We start from the raw sequence: 21422 nt of genomic DNA, 5'->3' as shown, positions 1-21422 counted from the left end.
ATAATTCATAAAATTAAATTATCTAATTTATATTTATAATTATATTCATATTTTGGATATTTCAATTGTATACGTATCTATTTAACACAAATATAGATATAAATTTTTATATTTAAATAATATCTATATTCATATTTATATTCATCAGACAAAATAAGTATGAAATGAATATATTGATATCCAATCTATATCTAATTTCAACCTAAATAGCTGTGGGCCATCATTGAGACAAGTGTACGATGCATGCAACCCACACTCATACATCTTAATGATCATTGCTCATGCATGTAATAATTTCTCCAACTACTGGTCCACGACTAATCCTTCCAAAAACTAATTGATTGATGATGTTATTGTTGTCCTCACAAAAAAAAAAAAAAAAAAAAAAGTAAACTTTTAGATTTTTGTTGGATCATCATATTTTTTATCCTTGAATGAATGCACATATAAAAATATTGTCATTAGAGAATATTGGTGTAATAGTTTAGCAAAGTTTAAAATAAACTATTTTTATTAAAAAGTTATAAATACGAGAGTAAAGTAAAAAAAAAAAAATAAAATTTCTAAAACAAAAAAATAACTTTTTTTTTTTTTTTTTAACAGAAAGTGAAGAATCCAAGCTACAGGGATAAATACAGAACTACATGCGATAACCAACGGTGGGGGTAGCCGAGTAGAGTACGCATCGCTGTGGAAAGCAGGGTCAAACATGACCGGCGGCGTCGGTCAATGCTTCTTCTCCTCTTCTTCTCTTCATCGCCTTTCTCTCCCTTTTCGGTTTATTATTATTCCTCTGATCCTCCTCGCCCTTCTCTTTCTTCTCTCCAAGGGTATCTTAGCAGCCCGCTCCGAGACCAAGAATCCCTCATCTTTTCGAGCAATTCCACTTCCCGGATCGGGAAAGGAGGGGCCGGAAGTCGCTTTTGTTGCCCTTTTGAGGAATCTATCCTCTTTTTGGATCTGCAAGCATCCACATGGCGGTGAGTTTTTTGGGCTTCTAATGGGTATCTCTGTATGTGGGATTGTTTCGTTTCGTTGCTAAAATCTGTGCGAAATGAGAAAGGTGCGATCTTTGAGTGTTTTTTTCTGAGAATTAATTGTCTGTTTTGCTATTCTAAGTAAGATGTGGGCTGCTCTTGTTGGTGTTTTCATGTGGATTTTTTAAGAAGTTGGTTAGTTGATGGCTTTTGTATCGTATAGTGATAATTTCTCCAGGATTTTGTGGAGATTTTAGGTCTCTGTGGCGTGAAGTGAAGGTTTTGATGTGGGCTTATGATGTCTCGTTATTTGAAGGTGTGGAAAACAGGAATTTTGAGGGGTCTGACAGCTTCTTTTTGTTCTTTTCTCTTTGTTTTTTTGGTTTGTTTGTTTATAGTAATTTTCTCTAGAGGGCTTTGTGGTGATTTCAGCTTTTGTTTTCATGAACGAAGGTTTTCCTGGTTGAATTGGATACAAGCGATCTTTCTTCATCTTTCCTTTTTTGCACCGGAACAGATGAGGGAATCTGGATTAGTGTGTTCTTGGTTGGTTCGGGGTTTTATTTGGTAAAGGTGGTGTTTTTGGATGGTGAGATAGTTATTATGACCAGTTGGTTCCTGTGCACCTGGTTATATTAGCTTCTCAGTGCTTAGAACTGCTTTTAGCTTTCACTTGTTGGGATGAAGATTGAGGGGAAAAAAAGAAAATTTAGGGTTTTTGGTTTGATCTCAGGGCCGTGTGTTGATAAGTGGGAACAATCTCTAGATGTAAACATTTTGGATTTTGTTTTTGGAAGATGGACATGAGTTTGGGCACATGGTTTTGCTCCTGTTGACAATCTCTGCTTATTTTTGATCTTTCACCTGTCTTGTTTCAGTTTTAGCCTGCATTTAGTGATTTCTTGATTACAAATTTTTGGTTTTCATATATGAGGCACTAGGAATTTGGAGTTTTAACATTTTTGATACCCTGTTCTCCTTTTATCTGGATTTTGCAAGCTCGATTTTGTTCAAAATGCTTTCTTGAAGAGAGGAGAATCGAGATTATTGAGTTTGAGATGGATCACGACTGAGAACTTTGGGAATTATGGATATCTGGAATGCGGCATAATGATCTATCTTGTGTGAGACGAGGAACTTATATTCTGTGATGTAAACACTAAAGATACTTTTTGAAAAGAGAAAAAAAAGGAAGGTCAGCTGCAATATGAAAAAGAATAATAGGGGAAAAAAATTGGTTGCCCAAATCATGTGTAGATATGGCTTCACCCCAGTATGACATTCAGGATAAACGAAGAATTTAGGCTGTTTTTAAGATGAAGATGTGCCAGCGAATGAATCAACTGTTTTCTGGTCTTATCAATTTATGCAATTTAATGTGCAAAGATCATACTCTACATCACAAGTTCACAACCTTCTGAATATCTAGTTCATTTAAGAGCAGTGTAGGAAATTGTAGTGTGCCAACTCTTGGTAGGAGCCCAACTTAAATCATGATTCACTTCCCAACCACTATTGTTGCTTATCACTTTTAATAATTTTGATGTACCCTTAGTATACATCTTTTTTCCTTCATGCCTAGCAATTGCTAGAACTCCTTTTATAAATTAACTGAGCAAGAAAATAACCTTCATCTTTGATTTGTTCATTTGCATATTCAAATATGTTCTCCATCATTGCTGTTATTTTTTTGAAAGATCTCTTTGCTACATAAGGTTTATATCATGTTAGTTAATGCAAGTTTATACATTTCTTCATGAAAGTATTGGTTTTAGTGGGATTTTCTTCTTTTTTTGTGGCATCATCTTAGAGCTTGAGTGTCGACATTTTTAGAAGTTAAATGGTTAGGATTTTAATCATTCTGTCCATGTCATATAAGATCAATCAATCAAAGTGACTTAGCTATGGTTACCCATATGTGACAGTCACCTTTTTATTCAGGTTAGACTTGTTAAACTTCTGCATTAAGGGGTTTCATTCGTTTTAAGCTTTTTCTTTTCTGAACCATGTTTTAAAATACTGTGCATGATGCCACACATGCAGCAGCACATGTGGATGTAGTCCCTTGACTGCACCACATGGTTACGGTATACCGTTACACTGCTAAGGGCCGAAAAGTTGGTCTAATTAGCAATATGGAACTGTATATGTGGTTCAATGAGCATTGTACGTCTGCATATGTTGTCCACTTAGCATTTTGAGGCCAATTATATGGCCTGCTCTTACAGGGGCATGTGCAAATGGAGCATTTTCAAACAGATAGCTAGGTTAGATTGGTTTCAGTTATGTTGTAAATAATTATTATTTGCATTAAGCACTAAGTAATAAACACTAATTATTAGCTATTATTGTTTTACTAATGTTGGTATTTTTTAAAAAAATATTATATTATTTTTTAACTGTGCTTAATGTATTTTATTTATTTTTATACAGTTAAAAAAAAATACTAAACGCATGTGCTTTTGTGTATGCAGCATGCATACCGTATATTCACTATGGGGTCCCTTAGCCTCTTCAATATTGCAACTGTTTTCCAAAACACTATTTTTTAGTGAAGTTTGTCATTCATGAATCATTCATGCAGTAATCTTTGTAACGTCACCTGTAATAAAGACCACTATCACTCTTAGACTGGATCAAAATTGAGCCATTGCCTTCTAAAGTTGAAAGGAGATAGACCGACATTAATTGTGTCAGGATGCACAAGGACATGACCATAGTTGGCTCAGTGAACCATCCATGGCAACAATCTTTCCTAGCTCTTTGGACCAAGTATTTATTGGTCTCAAACAAAAGGGAAGCTTCCCACTCCAAGTGAACCCTTGGCTTGAAATTTCTAATTATGTCCACTTGCTAAACATAATGCTTTCTATTATAAAAAGAAATGGTAAATCATAAAACCAAGTAGCTACGAAGATCTTAAAAGAAACTGAACCTGAATAACCAATCTAAAAATTTGCTGATGAGATATTGTGGGCAATAAAGTAGTGGTGCTCTTGTTTCCCTTTGTTGTTCTTTTTTCTTTAGGGGAGGTGGAGCTCACCAAGTTCATTCTGCTCCACATTCCTTGGCCCTTCCAAGTGTCTGAGATAAATGTAAACTTCAGCATCCCCCAACCCCCGCTATGCTTACTGTCTGTTTTTGCAGTCACCATGAATGTTTCCTTTTAAGCCATCCTACCCCATGCCTATTTCTCTTAAAACCCAGACATCTCACATCTTTTAAATTTCTTTTTTCTTTTTTTTTTGGCTTACATATCTCCTTTTGTTTCGATCATCTTTTCCGAAGTTTTAAGTGTAGGCTGAAATTTATCCATTTCAGCCAATTTTGACTAAGACCAATCCATTTCATCCAAAATGGTTTGGTTTCACCTGGAATCACTCCAAAATTAACTAAAACTTTTGATCGCGGTCATTTTTGGTTAGTTTCAGTAGGTCTCAACTGTAGCAAATTTGATTATTTTGGCTGATTACATAAGTTTTGGCAGTTTGGAGTGAAACAAACTGTTCTTTTTTTCTCCTGGAGAAATAGATATGCTTATGCTTTATTTTATTTTCTTGTTTTTTGAATTTCGTTTCTGCATTTTTTTTGCTAATTAAAAACATATTGGTTTATGTGGTTTTTTTTCTTGGTGCATAGATTTTTCTTTTCCTGAAAATTAAACATTAAAAGAAAATGATAAAATAAAATGTTTCTTACATGGAAGGGTTTTTTTTTTTTGCTTAGATAGGTGCTTAAATAAAATAGAATGGAACATGTTTAGGTGAGTTCTTTCTTGCTTAGATATGTTACCAAAATATTCACTCTTATGGTACTAAATAGGCATGTCTAATTACATTTGTAGACTTATCTTGTTAATTTATGCTTGACTGAGTGATATTTGGTCTTTGCACTTAATAGATTAGTAAACTATTCTAGATACTTAATGTCTTACACTTAATATAGCTAAATTTCAACCTAAAACTACCCAGCCAAGTAATTTATGATCGAGATAATAGAAAATGCAATGAGATGGTGTGAAATAACTTGCCTTGATTTCCTTTTTCTGTTTTTGGAATTTTTTTCTTGACTTTTTTGGCCGAAATTTCAAAACGAGGAGTGAAACTATGGAACCAGGAAAATTGCCGAAATCAGAACTGTACGTGGGGAATCCAAACTGAAACCAAAATTAAGTTTTAAAACTTTGATCATCCAAATCTTTGACTTGCTTGATGTACTATTTTTTTTTTCTCTTGTTGGAATTTGGCAAGATACAAAGGATAGCAAGGTTCGTTGTACTAGTCAGTACCATACCATACCAGGCATACTGTACCATAATGGTACCAAACTGGTATATAGTCTTGTACTGTATGGGGACCGACATTCGATATGCCTCGTTGTTTCGTACCATACCACACAATGATACTGTAATAAGATGGTATCTGTATAGGGTCAGGTATTGAGACGTCGAACATATAAGAATGGCATTTCATTTGGACCTTTTAAATTCCAATGATGACTCTTAAATCATGCAAATTCACTTCTAGAAGCCATAGGATAATAATATTATATTAATTTTTAGTTTTAGATAACAATATTGTATTGAGTTTTATTTAAATCTAATCATATTAGAAGACCTTGACCACCATTAGTTGATGAGATCCACCAAAATTCTCTCCCTCTCTCAGGCATACATATGTGTTGGGTATAAAATACCCCCAGCCGAAGTTCGTAAAAGGCTGACCCTCCCGAGGCTCTTTCGGCTTCCGACCTTGTGCGGCATTTTTCTGAACTCCCTCGACTGTCTGAGCTTCCATAATACATCTGGACTTCTCCAATAATGAGCTCCTCCATTCATCTATGGACTGCTCCAAACGCTTTCTGAGCTTCACTATCAGCCGATTTTCTACAGTGATCGACTATTCTCCGAATCTCTTCCAGACTTCTTCCAGCCACGATCGACTCTACTCCGAACTTCTATTGCAAGTGGACTTCATCCGAGCTCCTACAAGAGTCGGACTCCGTCCGAACTTCTATAGTGGATGGATCCAGACGAACTTCTACAACGGACGGGCTCCACTAGCCGGATCTCTACTCCGAACTTCTTCCGGACTTCGTCAATGACCGAGCTTCTCCAACAGCGGGACTTCTAAAATAAGAAGTCTCCATTCAAGCTTCCACGGTAGTCAGTTTTTGTCCGAGCTTCTACAATAAGAAGTCTCCATCCGAGCTTCCACGACAACTGGTCTTCGTCCGAGCTTCTACAATAAGCGGACTTCATCCAGACTCCTACAAGAGCCGGACTTCGTCCGAACTTCTACAACAGAATTGAATCCCGGACTCCTCCAACGTTCGACCTTCCACAGTGTCCTCAAGACTCCAGCGGACGAACCTCCACAACGCCATCCGAACTTCACTGTCGGTCGACCCTCTGCCGGATTCCTCATGAAATCGGACCTCTCCGGCGGAAAGTCTCCGTCCGAGCTTCTACAGCAGATGACTTCCACCTGCAGCATCAGCGTCCAAGGCATCTGACAACAATGGACTCGTCAGCAACCTCGAAAACATCCGAGCCTCTCTTAGATTGCTGAGACAGAGAGCCAGTCCGCTCCATTAGACATCCCAGCCGAGCTTCAGCCGTCCAGCCCGAACTCTCCGGCAAGTCACGACAACGGACACCACTCCACTCTCTGTAACAGATTCCACGTGGCCTCATCACTCTCTGGCAAGTCGCGACAACGGACACCACTCCACTCTCCATAACAAATTCCACGTGGCCTTGAACGGTCCACTAACGCCACTACTCTCCGTAACAAATCCCGCATGGCCCCGAACGGCCCACTACCAGGCAGTTACGGACATCGCTGTCAATCAGTTACGCTCTTCCGTCTATAAAAGGGACCCCAGATACGTTCTTCTTTAATCTCTAAACTCTATCTCGAAACTCTGCTAAAATTCCATTCGAGTGCTCCATTTCTGTTGAGGCAGAGACTGACTTGAGCGTCGGAGGGTTTTACCGGAGCACCTCCAACTCCGGTTTAGACTTTCTTTGCAGGTCTTAGCGGCGGCCGCGATCCCCTCGACTCCAGCTTTTCCGGTGTCGGCGAAATTCTGCACCAACAGAATTGGCGCTAGAGGAAGGGTTTGTGTCTTCGCAGGACCCTTGTTCTTAAAGGAGTACTCAATGGGACTGTCTCCGGTCATCTTCTTCGACATCTTCCTCCTCTTCTCTTGCCAGATCCCCACCCGATGCCTCTCCGAAAGGCATCCATCAGGCGATCTATGACCTTCGTGGCCAGATCTAAGAGAGATCTGCAAGCTCCGACCTCGTCTCCAGTTTTTCAGGCTCCTCCTCCGACAACGGCAGTCGGCATGGAGCAGTTCGACCTGCTGGTTCAGCAGATCAGGGGCCTCACCGAAGCAGTGCAGGTCATGCAGCAGCAGTCGCAGGCATCTGTGCGTTTAGAAAGAGCATCATCAGAGTTCTAGAATCCGACGATCGAGTGGGCCACTTGGGCCAGTCGCTCTGTCTTTCCCGGAAAAAGGAAGCAGAAGGCGGAGAGCCCTCCGTCTGATCACGATTCCACCCTCAGAGGGTCCCTACCTCCGTTCTATCAGAAGATCCTCGAGACTCGCAGTCGAGAGGATCTCCTGGATCAAAAATTTCAGGAGATGAATCGGCGGATCGAAGAGCTTCGCCATGCTCCCCCTGCTTACGGTGAGGATATCTGTACTGACCCTCCTTTCTCTTAAATGATTATGCAGGAACCGATCCTGTCGAACTTCAAGCTCCCTCAATTCGAGAGCTACGACGGGACCTCCGATTCGATTGATCACCTGGAGGCCTTCCGGACAATGATGCTGCTCCATGGCGCGCCAGACGCCATCCTGTGCTGAGCTTTTTCGTCTACCTTGAAGGAAGCAGCAAGAAATTGGTACTCGGCACTGAAGTCGGGTACTATCTTCTCCTTTGATCAAATGAGCCATCAGTTTGCGGCTCATTTCGTCAGCAGTCGGCGTCCTCGGAGAGGTTCGGAGTCCCTCATCAACATCAAGCAAAAGAGGGAGAATTTATCCGAACTTACGTCAACCGTTTTAACGCCGCCGCATTGGAGGTCCGGAACTTGGATCAATCAGTTGCAATGGCCGTCCTGAAGAGCGGTCTTCAAAAGAATGATCTTCTGTTTTTCCTGGAAAAGAAGTATCCCAGGGACTTCGCTGATTTGCTGGCTCGGGCCGAAGGATATGCCCGAGCAGAGGAAGCCTTCAAGATGAAGGAGGAGGAGGCCACGAAGGAGCGGCAGACAGGTGACTCCAGCAAGTCCGCAGCTGAAAAAGGGCCGAGTGAAGCTCGGCCACGTTTTCGAACTCCCCCCGGACACAAGCGTGTTCGAACTCCTCTCCGAGCTCGTAGGCCGAGGAGCCCGGACCGCAGAGTTCGACGGAGCTCTCCCTTCGGAAGATTCTACAGCTACGCCCCTCTCAATGCTCCAAAAGCCCAAGTACTGATGGAGGTCAGGGAGCAGCTGCCAAGGCCGGAAAGGATGCGCACACACCCCGGAAAGTGCAACCCTAACAAGTTCTGCCTCTATCATCGTGACCACGACCACGACACGGAGGAGTGTATTCAACTCCGAGACGAGATCGAGGAGCTCATCAGACGAGGTCGGTTCGACAGATTCATCCGGCGCCGATCTGAAGGTAGGGAGGATCGGCCGAGGGCCCTACCACAGCCAGAGCCGCCAAGGAGGGAAGAACAGCCTGAAGACCGGCCTCCAATCGGGATCATCAACACCATCTCTGGAGGATCCTGGCGGGGAGCAGTCAGTGGATCGGTTGGACCGCCCAAGCGGCAGAGGACTGAAGAATCCATAACCTTTACTGAAGAAGATGTCTAGGAGATTCAATTCCCCCATAATGATGCGGTTGTAGTTTCTTTAAATATTGCTGACTATGATGTACGCCGCATTCTTGTTGATAGTGGAAGCTCGGTCGATATTTTGTTTTACGATGCATTCTCGAAAATGTCCATTTCGAATGGTCGATTAGGGCCGATAAGCTCTCCGTTGGTAGGATTCACTGGCGATGCTGTGCCAGTGGAAGGGGTAATAATTTTAACCGTAGTTGCAGGCCGGTATCCGAAGCAATCAAGAGCGCAAGTGGATTTTCTGGTAGTAAGGGCGCCGTTTGCCTACAACGCAATACTCGGCTGACCTGGCCTCAACGCCCTCTGAGCTGTGGTATCGACCTACCATTTGAAGTTGAAATTTTCTATTAGCCAAGGGGTCGGAGAGGTCAGAGGAGATCAAGTCCTGGCAAGACACTGCTATAACATAGCCCTACAAAGAAATGGTCAGTCTGACCCCTGTCCGGTTGATGGATTGGACACCCGTGACGACCTTGCTGAAGAACGGGATGAGCCGATTGAAGATCTTGTCTCAATTCCTTTGAACGATGGGAACGAGGAGCATGTGGTGAAGATCGGCTCCAACTTGGGAGGAGAGGTACGGACACGGCTCATCAATTTTCTACAAAAGAATGCGGATATTTTTGCTTGGGTTCCGACGGACATGCCAGGGATTGATGCTGAAGTCATGGAACACTGTCTAGCTGTTGATCCCAAATATCGGCCGACGAAGGAAAAAATCCGAAGTCATGCACCGAAAAGGCAGATGGCAATAGCTGAAGAAGTTGATAAACTCCTGAAAGCCAGGTTCATCAGAGAAGTCAACTACCCGAATTGGATCTCCAATGTGGTTCTCGTCAAGAAGGCAAACGGCAAGTAGAGGATGTGTATAGATTTCAAAAAGCTGAACAAAGCCTGTCCGAAGGACAGTTACCCTCTGTCCAGAATTGACCAATTAGTGGATGCGACCTCGGGCCACGAGCTTCTCACTTTCATGGATGCATTTTCTGACTACAATCAAATCAGGATGGCACCAGAGGACGAAGAAAAAACTGCTTTTATTACTAACCGTGGTCTTTATTGTTACAGGGCCATGCCTTTTGGCCTAAAAAATGCAGGGACGACCTATCAACGGTTGGTGAACAAGATCTTCAAAGAGCAGATCGGCCACAATGAACCACGTCGCCGACCTTGAGGAGACCTTCAGCGCCCTCCGAAAATATAAGATGAAGCTGAACCCGATTAAGTGCGCTTTTGGAGTAACCTTAGGGAAATCTTGAGCTTCATGGTATCGGGGCGCGGGATCGAAGCAAATTCGAAAAAGATTCGTGCCATCCGGAAAATGACCGCCCCGAAGTCAATAAAGGAAGTTCAACGCCTTACTGGGAGAGTAGCAGCTCTGAATCGCTTCGTCTCAAGATCGGCCGAACGATGCCTGCTTTTCTTTCAGACTCTCAAGCAGCTGAAGAACTTCTGTTGGATCATTGAATGTCAGCAAGCATTCGAAGAATTAAAGAGCTACCTCGGCTCACCTCTGCTATTGGCAAAGCCCGAACCCGGAGAGGAGTTGTTCCTGTACCTAGCGGTCTCTCCTGTGGCCTCGCAGCAGTTCTGGTTAAGGAAGAAGCAAAAATTCAACGGCGATCTACTACATTAGCCGAATATTGAGAGACGTTGAAATCAGGTATACTAAGTTAGAGAAACTAACTTACGCCTTGTTGATTGCAGCTCGAAGGCTTCGACCTTACTTTTAAGGGCACACCATAACACCGCTCACCGACCAGCCGATTAAGGCGGTTCTGCATCGAGCGGATGCTTCCGGAAGGATAGCGAAATGGGCAGTCGAACTCACGGAATTCGACATCAACTATTGATCTCGACTGGCGATTAAAGTCCAGATATTAGCAGACTTCATAGTGGAGTGCACTATTCCAGAAGAGGTCGAACTTGAACGAGGTGAAGCTGATAACTCAGGGCTTCAGTCGAACTCCCCTGAAGAAAGAACAGATCTCCCTGATGGTTTTTGGGTCCTCTACGTGGATGGTTCCTCCAACATGTTAGACGCAGGTGCGGGCCTGATCTTAGTCAATCTAGAAGAAATTATTGCGGAGTACGCGCTGCGCTTCGAATTTTCTGCGACAAATAACGGAGCAGAATATGAAGCTCTGATTGCAGGACTGAGGATCGCCAAAGAGTTAGAAGTAGATCGGCTCCAAGTCTACAGTGACTCTCAATTGGTGATGGGACAAGTCAGCGGAAACTATGAAGCTCAGGAGGACAGTATGATCAAGTATCTCGAAAAGGTAAAAGAGATCATCCCTGCCTTCGGCAGCTTTGACATCAAGCAGATTCCAAGAGCAGAAAATACCAGGGCCGACCTTCTCTCCAAGTTGGCTACACTGGCTCCGGCTGAACTGCCCAAGGAAGTCTTCTTCGAAGTTCTGAAGTGCTCAAGTACGGAAGAACCGCAGTTTGTGATGGAGATCAGCCATGAACCCAGCTGGATTGATCCACTGGTTGCATACCTCAAGGACGGGGTTCTTCCTCATATTGCAAAAGAAGCTCGGAAGCTTAGGAACCAGGCCTCTCGATATATTCTTTATAAAGGCAAGCTGTACAAGAGGTCGTACTCTTTGCCCCTCCTAAAATGTCTCCGGCCTTCTGAAGCCGACTTCGCCTTGTGGGAGGTACATGAGAGAGTCTGCGGAAGTCACCTGGGGGCCAGATCTTTATCCCACAAACTACTCCGACAAGGCTATTACTGGCCTATCATGTACCACGACTCCATCGAATATGTCAGAAGGTGTGATCGGTGTCAGAGATATGCAAATATCCAAAGGCAACCCGCCTCCGAACTTACACCCTTGAGTGCCCCATGGCCGTTTGCACAATGGGGGATGGATATCCTCGGACCTTTTTCCATGGAATCCGGGCAGCGGAAGTTCCTCCTGGTGGCAATTGACTACTTCACCAAGTGGGTCGAAGCTGAACCTTTGGCGAAAATCACAGAAGCTAAGGTGCAGGACTTCGTCTGGAAGTCAATTGTCTGTAGGTTCGGTTTATTCAGAACTCTCATTACTGATAATGGGCGACAATTTGCTGGAGCAAGGTTTGCTGAATTTTGTGAGGACTTAAACATCTCCTATAACTTCACGTCAGTAGCCCATCCGCAAGTAAACGGCGAAGCCGAGGTTACTAACAGGACTCTGTTGGAAGGAATCAAGGCGAGACTTGAAAAAGCAAGGGGAACTTGGGCATATGAGTTTTATCATGTATTGTGGGCATACCGAACTACCCAAAGACTGCCCGCAAGGGAGACCCCCTTTGCCTTAGCCTTCGGAACAGAAGTCGTGATCCCGATCGAACTCAAGCTTCCGTCGGTGCGAGTTGTGGCATTCGACGAGCAGCACAACTCACAGGATCTCAAGGCCAATCTCGACTCGTTAGAAGAAAAGCGGGAGACAGCTCAAGTTCGGATGGCCGCCTACAAGTAGAAAGTGGCCCGCTACTACAACTCCCGGATCAAGAGCAAGGCCTTCAGAGCGGGGGACTTAGTACTTTGGCGAGCCGCTGTTTCACAAGCTTAGAATCAAGGGAAATTTGCCCCTAACTGGGAAGGCCCGTATGAAGTCAGGGAGGTGGTTCGGCCCGGAACATACTATCTAAAAGAACTCGGAGGAGCAGACCTTCCGCGACCATGGAATTCAAAAAATCTACGAATGTACTACCGATAACTTTGCCTTAAATAAAAATTTCATATTCGTATATCTTTTCTTTTGGTACGAGCTTATAACGACAGGGAGTAGCTCCTTCAAACAATCGAAATTAAGCATGTCAAGAACAAGAGGAAAACCTCGTCTTGACACAAATGAAGGCCCGGTTATTTAGAGACCGGATGGGGGGAGAGGCTCTTGCAATGACTCTAATGCACCCCTACAGTCATGTTAGGAACAAGAGGAGAACCTCGTCTTAACATTAGCAAAGTCAAAGGCCCGGTTATTTAAAGACCGGATGGGGGGAGAGGTCCTTGCAACGGTCCTAATGCGCCCCCACAGCCATGTTAGGAACAGGAGGAGAACCTCGTCCTAACATGAGCAAAGTCGAAGGTCCGGTTATTTAGAGACCGGATGGAGGGAGAGGCCCTTGTAACGGTCCTAATGTGCCCCCACAGCCATGTTAGGAACAGGAGGAGAACCTCGTCCTAACATGAGCAAAGTCGAAGGTCCGATTATTTAGAGATCAGATGAGGGGAGAGGTCCTTGCAACGGCCCTTATGCGCCCCCACAGCCATGTTAGGAACAGGAGGAGAACCTCGTCCTAACATGAGCAAGGTCGAAGGCTCGGTTATTCAAAAATCGGATGGGGGGAGAGGCCCTTGCAATGGTCTTTATGTGCCCCTGCAGTCCTGTTAGGAACAGGAGGAAGACCTCGTCCTAACATGAGCTGAAATTGATTGTGTCGGAAACAGGAGGAGAACCTCGTCCTGACACAAACGAAAATCTGGCCGTTTGAGATCGGATGAGGGGAAAAGTCCTTCAGCAACTCCTCTACACCCCTACAATCCCGTTAGGAGCAGAAGGAAAACCCTCACCCTAACATAAAGAAAAAAAAAAGAAAAAGCGACGAGCTACACTAGAGATAAGGAAAAAAAAATGAACTACATCCAAGACTCAAGGGACTTCGTCTCAACGAGGAAGAAAATCCTTGTCGAAAATCTTCAATCCCTAAGGGCGAATCAACACAACGATAATCAGGAATCTTCAAACAACGTCGACATCGAATAAGACAGAAGACAAAAGAAGCTCGGTAAACGATAACTTAATGCAAGAATGGACAAGGTAATGAAAAAATTCTTTTTCATTTCATTAGTAAAGTGTGCGTTACAAAGGCCAAAAAAAAAATAATAATACCGACAGGGTTGAGAGGGCTTAGGCCAACGTTAAATAAGAGTTGTTCCTTCAGGAGGTTGGAGAGAAGAGGAGCTGGATAAGCCTCGAGTTTATTGGAGGCTTCAAGATCGTCCCGTCCCAGGCTAGAAGCCTGACAGACGGAATCCCTCAGGGAGCCCCAGGGGGGCAACCCCAGCTCCAAGGTCGGACATCGGACGTAGAAGTACCTCTCCTAGTTGTGGATAGAAGAGGGGGCACCTTTCAGCAATCCCTTTCTACCGAATTGGGGGGAGAAGTATTACCAGTCCTTTGCCGAGGGATGACGCTTGAAGGTATAGAAATTTTTAAACAAAGAAAGGGTTGGCCGAACTTCAGCTGAACTATAGAGGAAAAGAAATCCTATCAGAAATCTAAAGGAGTTCGGTGCTACAGAAACTAAAGAAATATTTAAGAAGCGAAAAAGAGCAATAACAAAAGGTGGAAGCCGAAATCGAAGCCCGGTGCGGAAAGCTTCTTGGTATAAACAGAAGCAGTCGGGGGAAGGGGCGCTAGTCCGGCCAGTCGGCCTGGAAAGCTCCAGCTCGTACTCCGGAGAAACTCCGTACTGAATCTTAATCAGTGAGAGTTCCTCCGGAGTCAGAGAACTGGAGATGGTGTCTGGTACAAAGATCGGACGAGATTCATCTACAGAACTAAGATTTTGGGGAGCTGGAACGGACGAACTCCTAGAATTGCTAGAGGAGGAAGTGTTGGAGGATATTTTGAATCAAGAAAAAACCCAAAAAATCTCAAAAAAATCGAAAAAAATAAGAAACAGGGTGCTCGCGGAAAACCGAACGGGCGGAATGCGAAGGATAAAAAACGGAAGAAGAACAAAAAAAAGAGGGGTACCAAAACTAACCTAAACTGGTCCGAAAGATGCAGAAAGGCAGCAAGAGTGATGGGGATCGATCCGAAGAGCGCCTAAAATTGAGAAGGACACGCTGGAGAAGAACGAAACTCTCGAGAAGGAAGGACTGAAGAAAACCTCAGGCAAAGTGAAACCCTTGAAGGAGGGGAGCGGGTTTAAATATGCGACGGGGTCCGGCGCAATAATGATTGCAGATCTCCTCTGGCCGATCTACAACCGTCGCATATCCCACTCATCATGACAGGCGGCTGAAGGCGGCTGACAACTGACAGAATCATTATTGTGCCGTACCTAGAGCAACGCTCCAGTGAAAATTTTGAAAAAATCTTTTCGGGTCGCTTCGATTTGAAAAGGCTCTAGCACCAGCGCGCCAAACGTCAAAATATCTGGAAACAACCGAGTACGGAAATCGAGGGAGGCAACTTCGATCGTGAAAATTTCTTTGTACTTCCTTCATTCGAAACCCGAACTTGGAAGTAGGGGGACTAGTGTTGGGTATAAAATACCCCCGACCGAAGTTCGTAAAAGGCCGACCCTCCCGGGGCTCTTTCGGCTTCCGATCTTGTGCGGCGTCTTTCTGAACTCCCCCGACTGTCCGAGCTTCCATAATACCATCTGGACTTCTCCAATAATGAGCTCCTCCATTCATCTACCGGACTGCTCCAAACGCTCTCTGAGCTTCACTATCAGTCGATTTTCTACAGTGATCGACTATTCTTCGAATCTCTTCCAGACTTCTTCCAGTCATGATCGACTCTACTCTGAACTTCTATTGCAAGCGGACTTCATCCGAGCTCCTACAAGAGCCGGACTCCGTTCGAACTTCTATAGTGGATGGATTCCAGACGAATTTCTACAACGGACAGGCTCCACCAGCCGGATCTCTACTCCGAACTTCTTTCGGACTTCATCAATGATCGAGCTTCTCCAGCAGCGGGACTTCTACAATAAGAAGTTTCCATCTGAGCTTCCACGGCAGCCGGTCTTTGTCCGAGCTTCTACAATAAGAAGTCTCCATCCAAGCTTCCACGACAACTGGTCTTCGTCCGAGCTTCTACAATAAGCGGACTTCATCCAGACTCCTACAAAAGTTGGACTCCGTCCGAACTTCTACAACAAAATTGAATCCTGGACTCCTCCAACGTTCGACCTTCCACAGTGTCTTCAAGACTCCTCCAGCGGACGAACCTCCACAACGCCATCCGAACTCCACTGTCGGTCAACCCTCTACCGGATTCCTCATGAAACCGGATCTCTCCGACGGAAAATCTCCGTCCGAGCTTCTACAGCAGATGATTTCCGCCTGCAGCATCAGCATCCAAGGCACCCGACAACAGTGGACTCGTCAGCAACCTCGAAAACATCCGAGCCTCTCTTAAATTGCTGAGACAGAGAGCCAGTCCACTCCATCAGACGTCCCAGCCGAGCTTCAGCCGTCCGGCCCGAACTCTCCGGCAAGTCGCGACAACGGACACCACTCCATTCTCTGTAACAGATTCCTTGTGGCTCCACCACTCTCGGACAAGTCGCGACAACAGATACCACTCCACTCTTCATAACAAACTCCACGTGGCCTTGAACGGTCCACTGACGCCACTACTCTCCGTAACAAATCCCGCGTGGCCCCGAACGGCCCACTACCAAGCAGTTACGGACGTCGCTGTCAATCAGTTACGTTCTTCCGTCTATAAAAGGGATCCCCAGATACGTTCTTCTCTAAGCTCTAAACTCTATCTCAAAACTCTGTTAAAATCCCATTCGAGTGCTCCATTTCTGTTAAGGCAGAGTACTGACTTGAGCGTCGGAGGGTCTTGCCGGAGCACCCCCAACTTCGGTTTAGACTTTCCTTGCAGGTTCCAGCGGCGGCCGCGATCCCCTCGACTCCAGCTTCTTCGGTGTCGGCAGAATTCTGTACCAACAATATGCTTGCACAAATTGAGATTTCATGATTGAAAAATCGGTTGTTATTTGATTGAATATGGTTGTCTATCATATTGTTATAGTGGGAACTGTCCCATTTCAACTTCATTCTAGTTTTGAATCCACGATATTTATTTTTCCCAATACATAGGTCCATCACCTGTGCTTTGTTTTACTTCATCGTTTCGGACTCTTTCCAAGTCACATGCATTGCATGTGCACGATGCTAGTTTAAAACATAATGAACTTGTTTACAGGAGACCAAGTCTTTCTGGGAGGCTGGGAGTACCTTCGTTAAGAAGGTAGTGTGGGGAGTTCAGAATTTTGAATGGGTTTACAAAGCAATGATGGGTAGAGGTAGTGTTTAGGTTGGTTGCATAGAATATGTATAAAGAAGGGACTATTGAAAGTTTGCTTAATATAGTAGCCATGAGAGCATTCATGATGTTTGGAGAAGTTATGAGGCACGGTCGATTGCCCAGACAGTAAAACCGTCAGAAATAAATGACTTTATAAAGTAGAGAAAAAATATGGCCTGCCGCTGTTTGAAGTGTGGCAACTTCATTATTATTCCTTTTATCCCTTTTTCATTGGGAGGATGTGGGGAGACATCGGTGCTTGACTGCTTGTTTTACTCAAACTATAAGAGTCTTTGAGCTTTTCCTGAATAGTTATGCCCCTTCATATCAACCCTTAGAATGGTTAATTCACTTTCATTAACTTTCTAAAACTGAAATCTGCATTACTTTTGTCTCCCCTAGTTGGTTTAATTATTCCCAGCAAAATTCTAATTGATCTATAGGGCCTCCATTATATAACACTTCCATTTAGTTCAGCAATTGCCCTCTTGCAGTATGAGAATACTGGTTTTGAAGATGAGAAATTGTGACATCTATTCCCTAATTGATGTACCACAGTCAAGGGTCATTCCAGTTCCTTAGCCAATTAAGACCTTAAAAATTGAGATGAGAATTTAGATTAGATAATGGTTAGAAATTTTAGGAATGAAAAGGAAACAATATTTTACAATTGGATAAACTTAAGAAGTTTCTTTGCCTAGGATCCAAATTTGTGACGGAAGAAATATTCCTGGCATTTTGAGCAGGCGTTCTTCAAGTCAAGCTGTTTAAATTTAGGGAAATCAAGGACATGCAATTCCCTATCTCAGACTCACACTCACATTCAGAAGTATAAATTGGAAATTTTTAACATAGATAGTGTAAGCACAGAGCCGAACAAGTGAAGCCTGTAAGAAGCATTGTGCAAGGTATCTACCAGGATGTGTGAAACATCCAAAATAATACCACTGAATGTCTAGAAGTCCTTCAACTAATAGTCAAGATAAATCGGTGCCAGTATATGATATTAATATCTAAAATTTCCAATTAATTTAGTCCTTGCCATTTGCTTTGGCAACTTTCATCCATATTATTTGAGGCCCTTATTTCTCCAACAGTTAGAACATTCTCAAGCCCATCTTCTCAAAGGTCTAGTGTACCAGTCAGATTGCCATCCCTTTTTTGATGTCTGGGGAAAGAATGGGTGGTGAAAACTAGCCGCCTATGGAGGAAACTAGACATATGAGAAATTAGAATGTGTATTATCATTAAAGTAAAATGAGGTCAAAGATAAAGGAATTTTTAGAGATGTTTTCTCGGTTGAAGAAACCTAAATTATTTTGTCTACTTTAAAGGTAAAATCAGAAAGTGCCTTTCTTTTATATTTGGCCTACTTTAAAGGTTAATTGATAAAAATTCACCGAGAGAAATAAGAAGCTATTTATGTCATTAAGGATTCTCTTTTTGTGGATGATATAGATGGATGATGTATACTTTACTACCTAGGCACTTGATAATCCCAAAGAAATCACAGCATTTTATGCATCAGTAAATTGTCAATCTGAATATATTTCAAGTTCTCAACTCTGCTTTCTGTTCTGCCTTAGATTGTCTATTCTCTTTGTTATCTTTTGTTTCTGTGTGAGTGGTACAAATTGCAATATGGAACCCAATGGCCATTTAAGGATGAAAATTTTAACCCATGTCTTGATGCCAAAGTTTTCTCTTCAGAAGAACAAGAAGGTGTCCATTATGTTTGATTTCTCAGTGGGCATAACAAGCTGCTGTTTGATTTGAATGCAGCAAGGTGCCCATGTTCCAAAATTTGGCAATTGGGAAAATGATGGAAATGCCCCTTACACTAAACATTTTGACAATGCACGCAAGAGCAAAGCTGGAGGGACATTAATCAATCCGAACGATCCTCAAGAAAACCCAGAAGCATTTTCTGAAGAGATTCCTCCGGTTCAGGCCCCACCATTTGGTACTGGGTCTGATTCTGAGGCTCCTAAGCCCAAGGATGAGCAACGCAAGAGCAGAGAAGATGATCGTCGTCGACATACTGACTCTCCTTTACATCATGATGTTGTACCTCAGAAACCCACCACAGGCTCACCATATCACCGTTATGGGGATCGACCGAATTCGGGTGATCCACAAAGGAGGGCAGGCAGAACAAGTGCTGGATCAGATCACAGCCACAGTGTCGAACATTCTCCCCTTCACCCCCATTATCAGGTGAAAGCTACAAATAGAGGTGGAGTATCTTCTCCTACTTGGGAAAGAAAGGGTTCATCAGAAGGTGGCCATGGGCATTCTTCCAACTCTGCAGGAAGATCGAGATTAAAGGCTGGTGGTCGAGGCGATGAAACAGTAAACTTATTTCTCCTTCCAATCGTTAGTTTCAAAATAGCATAACTTTCTGATGTATTCACATAAAAAAAATATGATATTGTTTTCTGAATTGACAGCCTGAAAAAGGGTCAACTGTGCCCAAGTTTGGTGACTGGGATGAAAATAATCCTTCCTCTGCTGATGGTTACACGCACATATTCAACAAAGTAAGGGAGGAAAAGCAGACTGGATCAGCAAAAGTTCCCACCATTTCCAATGATATAATATATCCCAATGGTCACAAGCAAGACAGTAGTTATGAGTCATCAGTGAGTGCTTTCTTCTATCCCTTGTTCACGTAAAAGCAAAGGCAGCAGTAAAATCTTACTAAGAAGAGTCTTTGGTGTTTCTTTGTGATGATTTTTAAATTTTAATGTTTGTTTTTGTTGGGTTTTGCTATTATGTAAGGTTGTACTTGCGTCTAGTCCAAGGTTCAAGTAAAACAGATATAGTCCAGTTGTTCTTGGTACAAATAGGGTTAGCCCGCATTATGTTAGATACGCAAGCAATGCACTAAAAGTTTCTAATATTCATAGGGCACCGTTAAGCTTACAAACAATCTTTTGTGTGCGTGGCCTTAAGTGTTGACATGGCCACATGCAATTGGCAGGAAGCATGAAGGCATTTGTGTGAAAACGGTCTTTTGTTGCCAAGCACTGGCAGGTTGCCTTATTAAGTGTGGCCATATCTGCACGTAAACAGTACATCTAAATGTCCCTTTTGTGGGCATAGACCTTTCCATATTTGTATTTAAGCATCATCCATGTTTGATATGAATATAACTTCCAACCATTTCAAACATAGAAATTGTCAAGTAGTTTCGAGTGTTGGTAAAGTTATTAGGTGGAATGCCTTTTGCCATGTGCAATTGACCTTTTTTTTTTGGTATTTGGGATCTCTATGTTCCAAAAATTGCTGACTCTCCATTAAATATCTTTCCATTGATATTTCTGCTGATGCATGTTTGCTGATTAGTAATTCATTGGCCTGGACCTAATTTTGAAACAGAAAAATTGCTTGTTTCTTATAAACTATCTTATTTAGTTTATTATGAACCTTCTGATGGAAACATTACTTGGTTCACTTCCACCACATCAAACAAAAAAGAGTCCACTTCAACTGCTTCTTGTGGATATTTCACTTGTCTAAGTAGCATCAGAAGGCTTTAATAGAAAAATACATTGCCTTTGGTAGATGCAGCCAGAAAGTATTTTTCTATCAACTAATGAAACTTTTAGCCAGGTAATTTGCTGTTGAGCATATTTGTGTGTCTCTTTGTTCGTAATTGACTCCTTTTCATGTGACCTCCTGTTGAGAAGAAATCCTTTAGTGCTTGGTAGTCCTTTCCAGAATGATCTACTCCTTCTTTGATCACATATTTTTTGTTATTTACTTATTTAATTTTTTTGTTACATACATATTTATTTATTGTTACAGAGCTGTTCATGTTTCGGCTGGTGCAAAAAGTAATCAGTGCTCGTGGAAAATTTTGTGAAGCTCTGGTCCTGTAAATATCTCCAGAAGGCTATTTTATATCATGGTTCTCTCTGCTTGTGTGCCTTGATGATAATAGTTATGAGTATTATTTATAACAAAGCACACTTTAATTTTCATGTCTTGTATTTCCTACCTTCTATTTGTGATGTAAAGGACCATACTGCATATTCTTTTAGTGTGTTCTTATATGCACCAATCTAAGGATTCCAAGTTACTTACTTTAATTTGGGATAATGCTGGTTGTATATAATGGTTAAGTTGTTCATTGTTATGAAAACTGAATGTTAATGGGTCAAGAATTCAAATTGTTTTCGTGTAAGCTGCATTAAACCAAGGTTCTTATGTAGAGCAAATTTCATTGTTTAAAGCAAGTCACAGCTTGAAGCCATTTGTTTGATTCTTCAGATCTAAAGGAATTTGAAGGCTATGATTTGATGTCCTTTCTATTTTCTTTTTTAGATTGGTGATATGAAGGGCATTGTTCAGCATGTAAAATTTAGAAAAAAATTCATAGGAACACCTCCTCAATTTTAGCTCAATTTCATTTACACTCTCTGTATTTTAAAAAGTATCAGACTGATCCTTCTAATTATCGATATATTTTAATGTGAT

The 21422-nt window shown here is 42.7% G+C and overlaps 1 protein-coding gene across 1 annotated transcript; it reads left to right on the top strand.

The window, feature by feature from the left end:
• Positions 1-740: 740 nt before the first annotated feature.
• LOC105049662 (RPM1-interacting protein 4) lies at positions 741-21034 on the top strand. Its single transcript, XM_010929393.4, has 4 exons — positions 741-980; positions 18723-19292; positions 19391-19582; positions 20751-21034. The coding sequence occupies exons 1-4, from the start codon at positions 975-977 to the stop codon at positions 20781-20783; spliced, it is 801 nt and encodes a 266-aa protein (XP_010927695.3). The 5' UTR covers positions 741-974; the 3' UTR covers positions 20784-21034.
• Positions 21035-21422: the final 388 nt, after the last annotated feature.

The sequence above is a fragment of the Elaeis guineensis genome, chromosome 8 (assembly GCF_000442705.2).
Source record: "Elaeis guineensis isolate ETL-2024a chromosome 8, EG11, whole genome shotgun sequence".
In the NCBI taxonomy this organism is placed as follows: domain Eukaryota; kingdom Viridiplantae; phylum Streptophyta; class Magnoliopsida; order Arecales; family Arecaceae; genus Elaeis; species Elaeis guineensis.
Note: the sequence above shows the minus strand (reverse complement) of the source record. Positions and strands in the feature narration are given on the sequence as shown.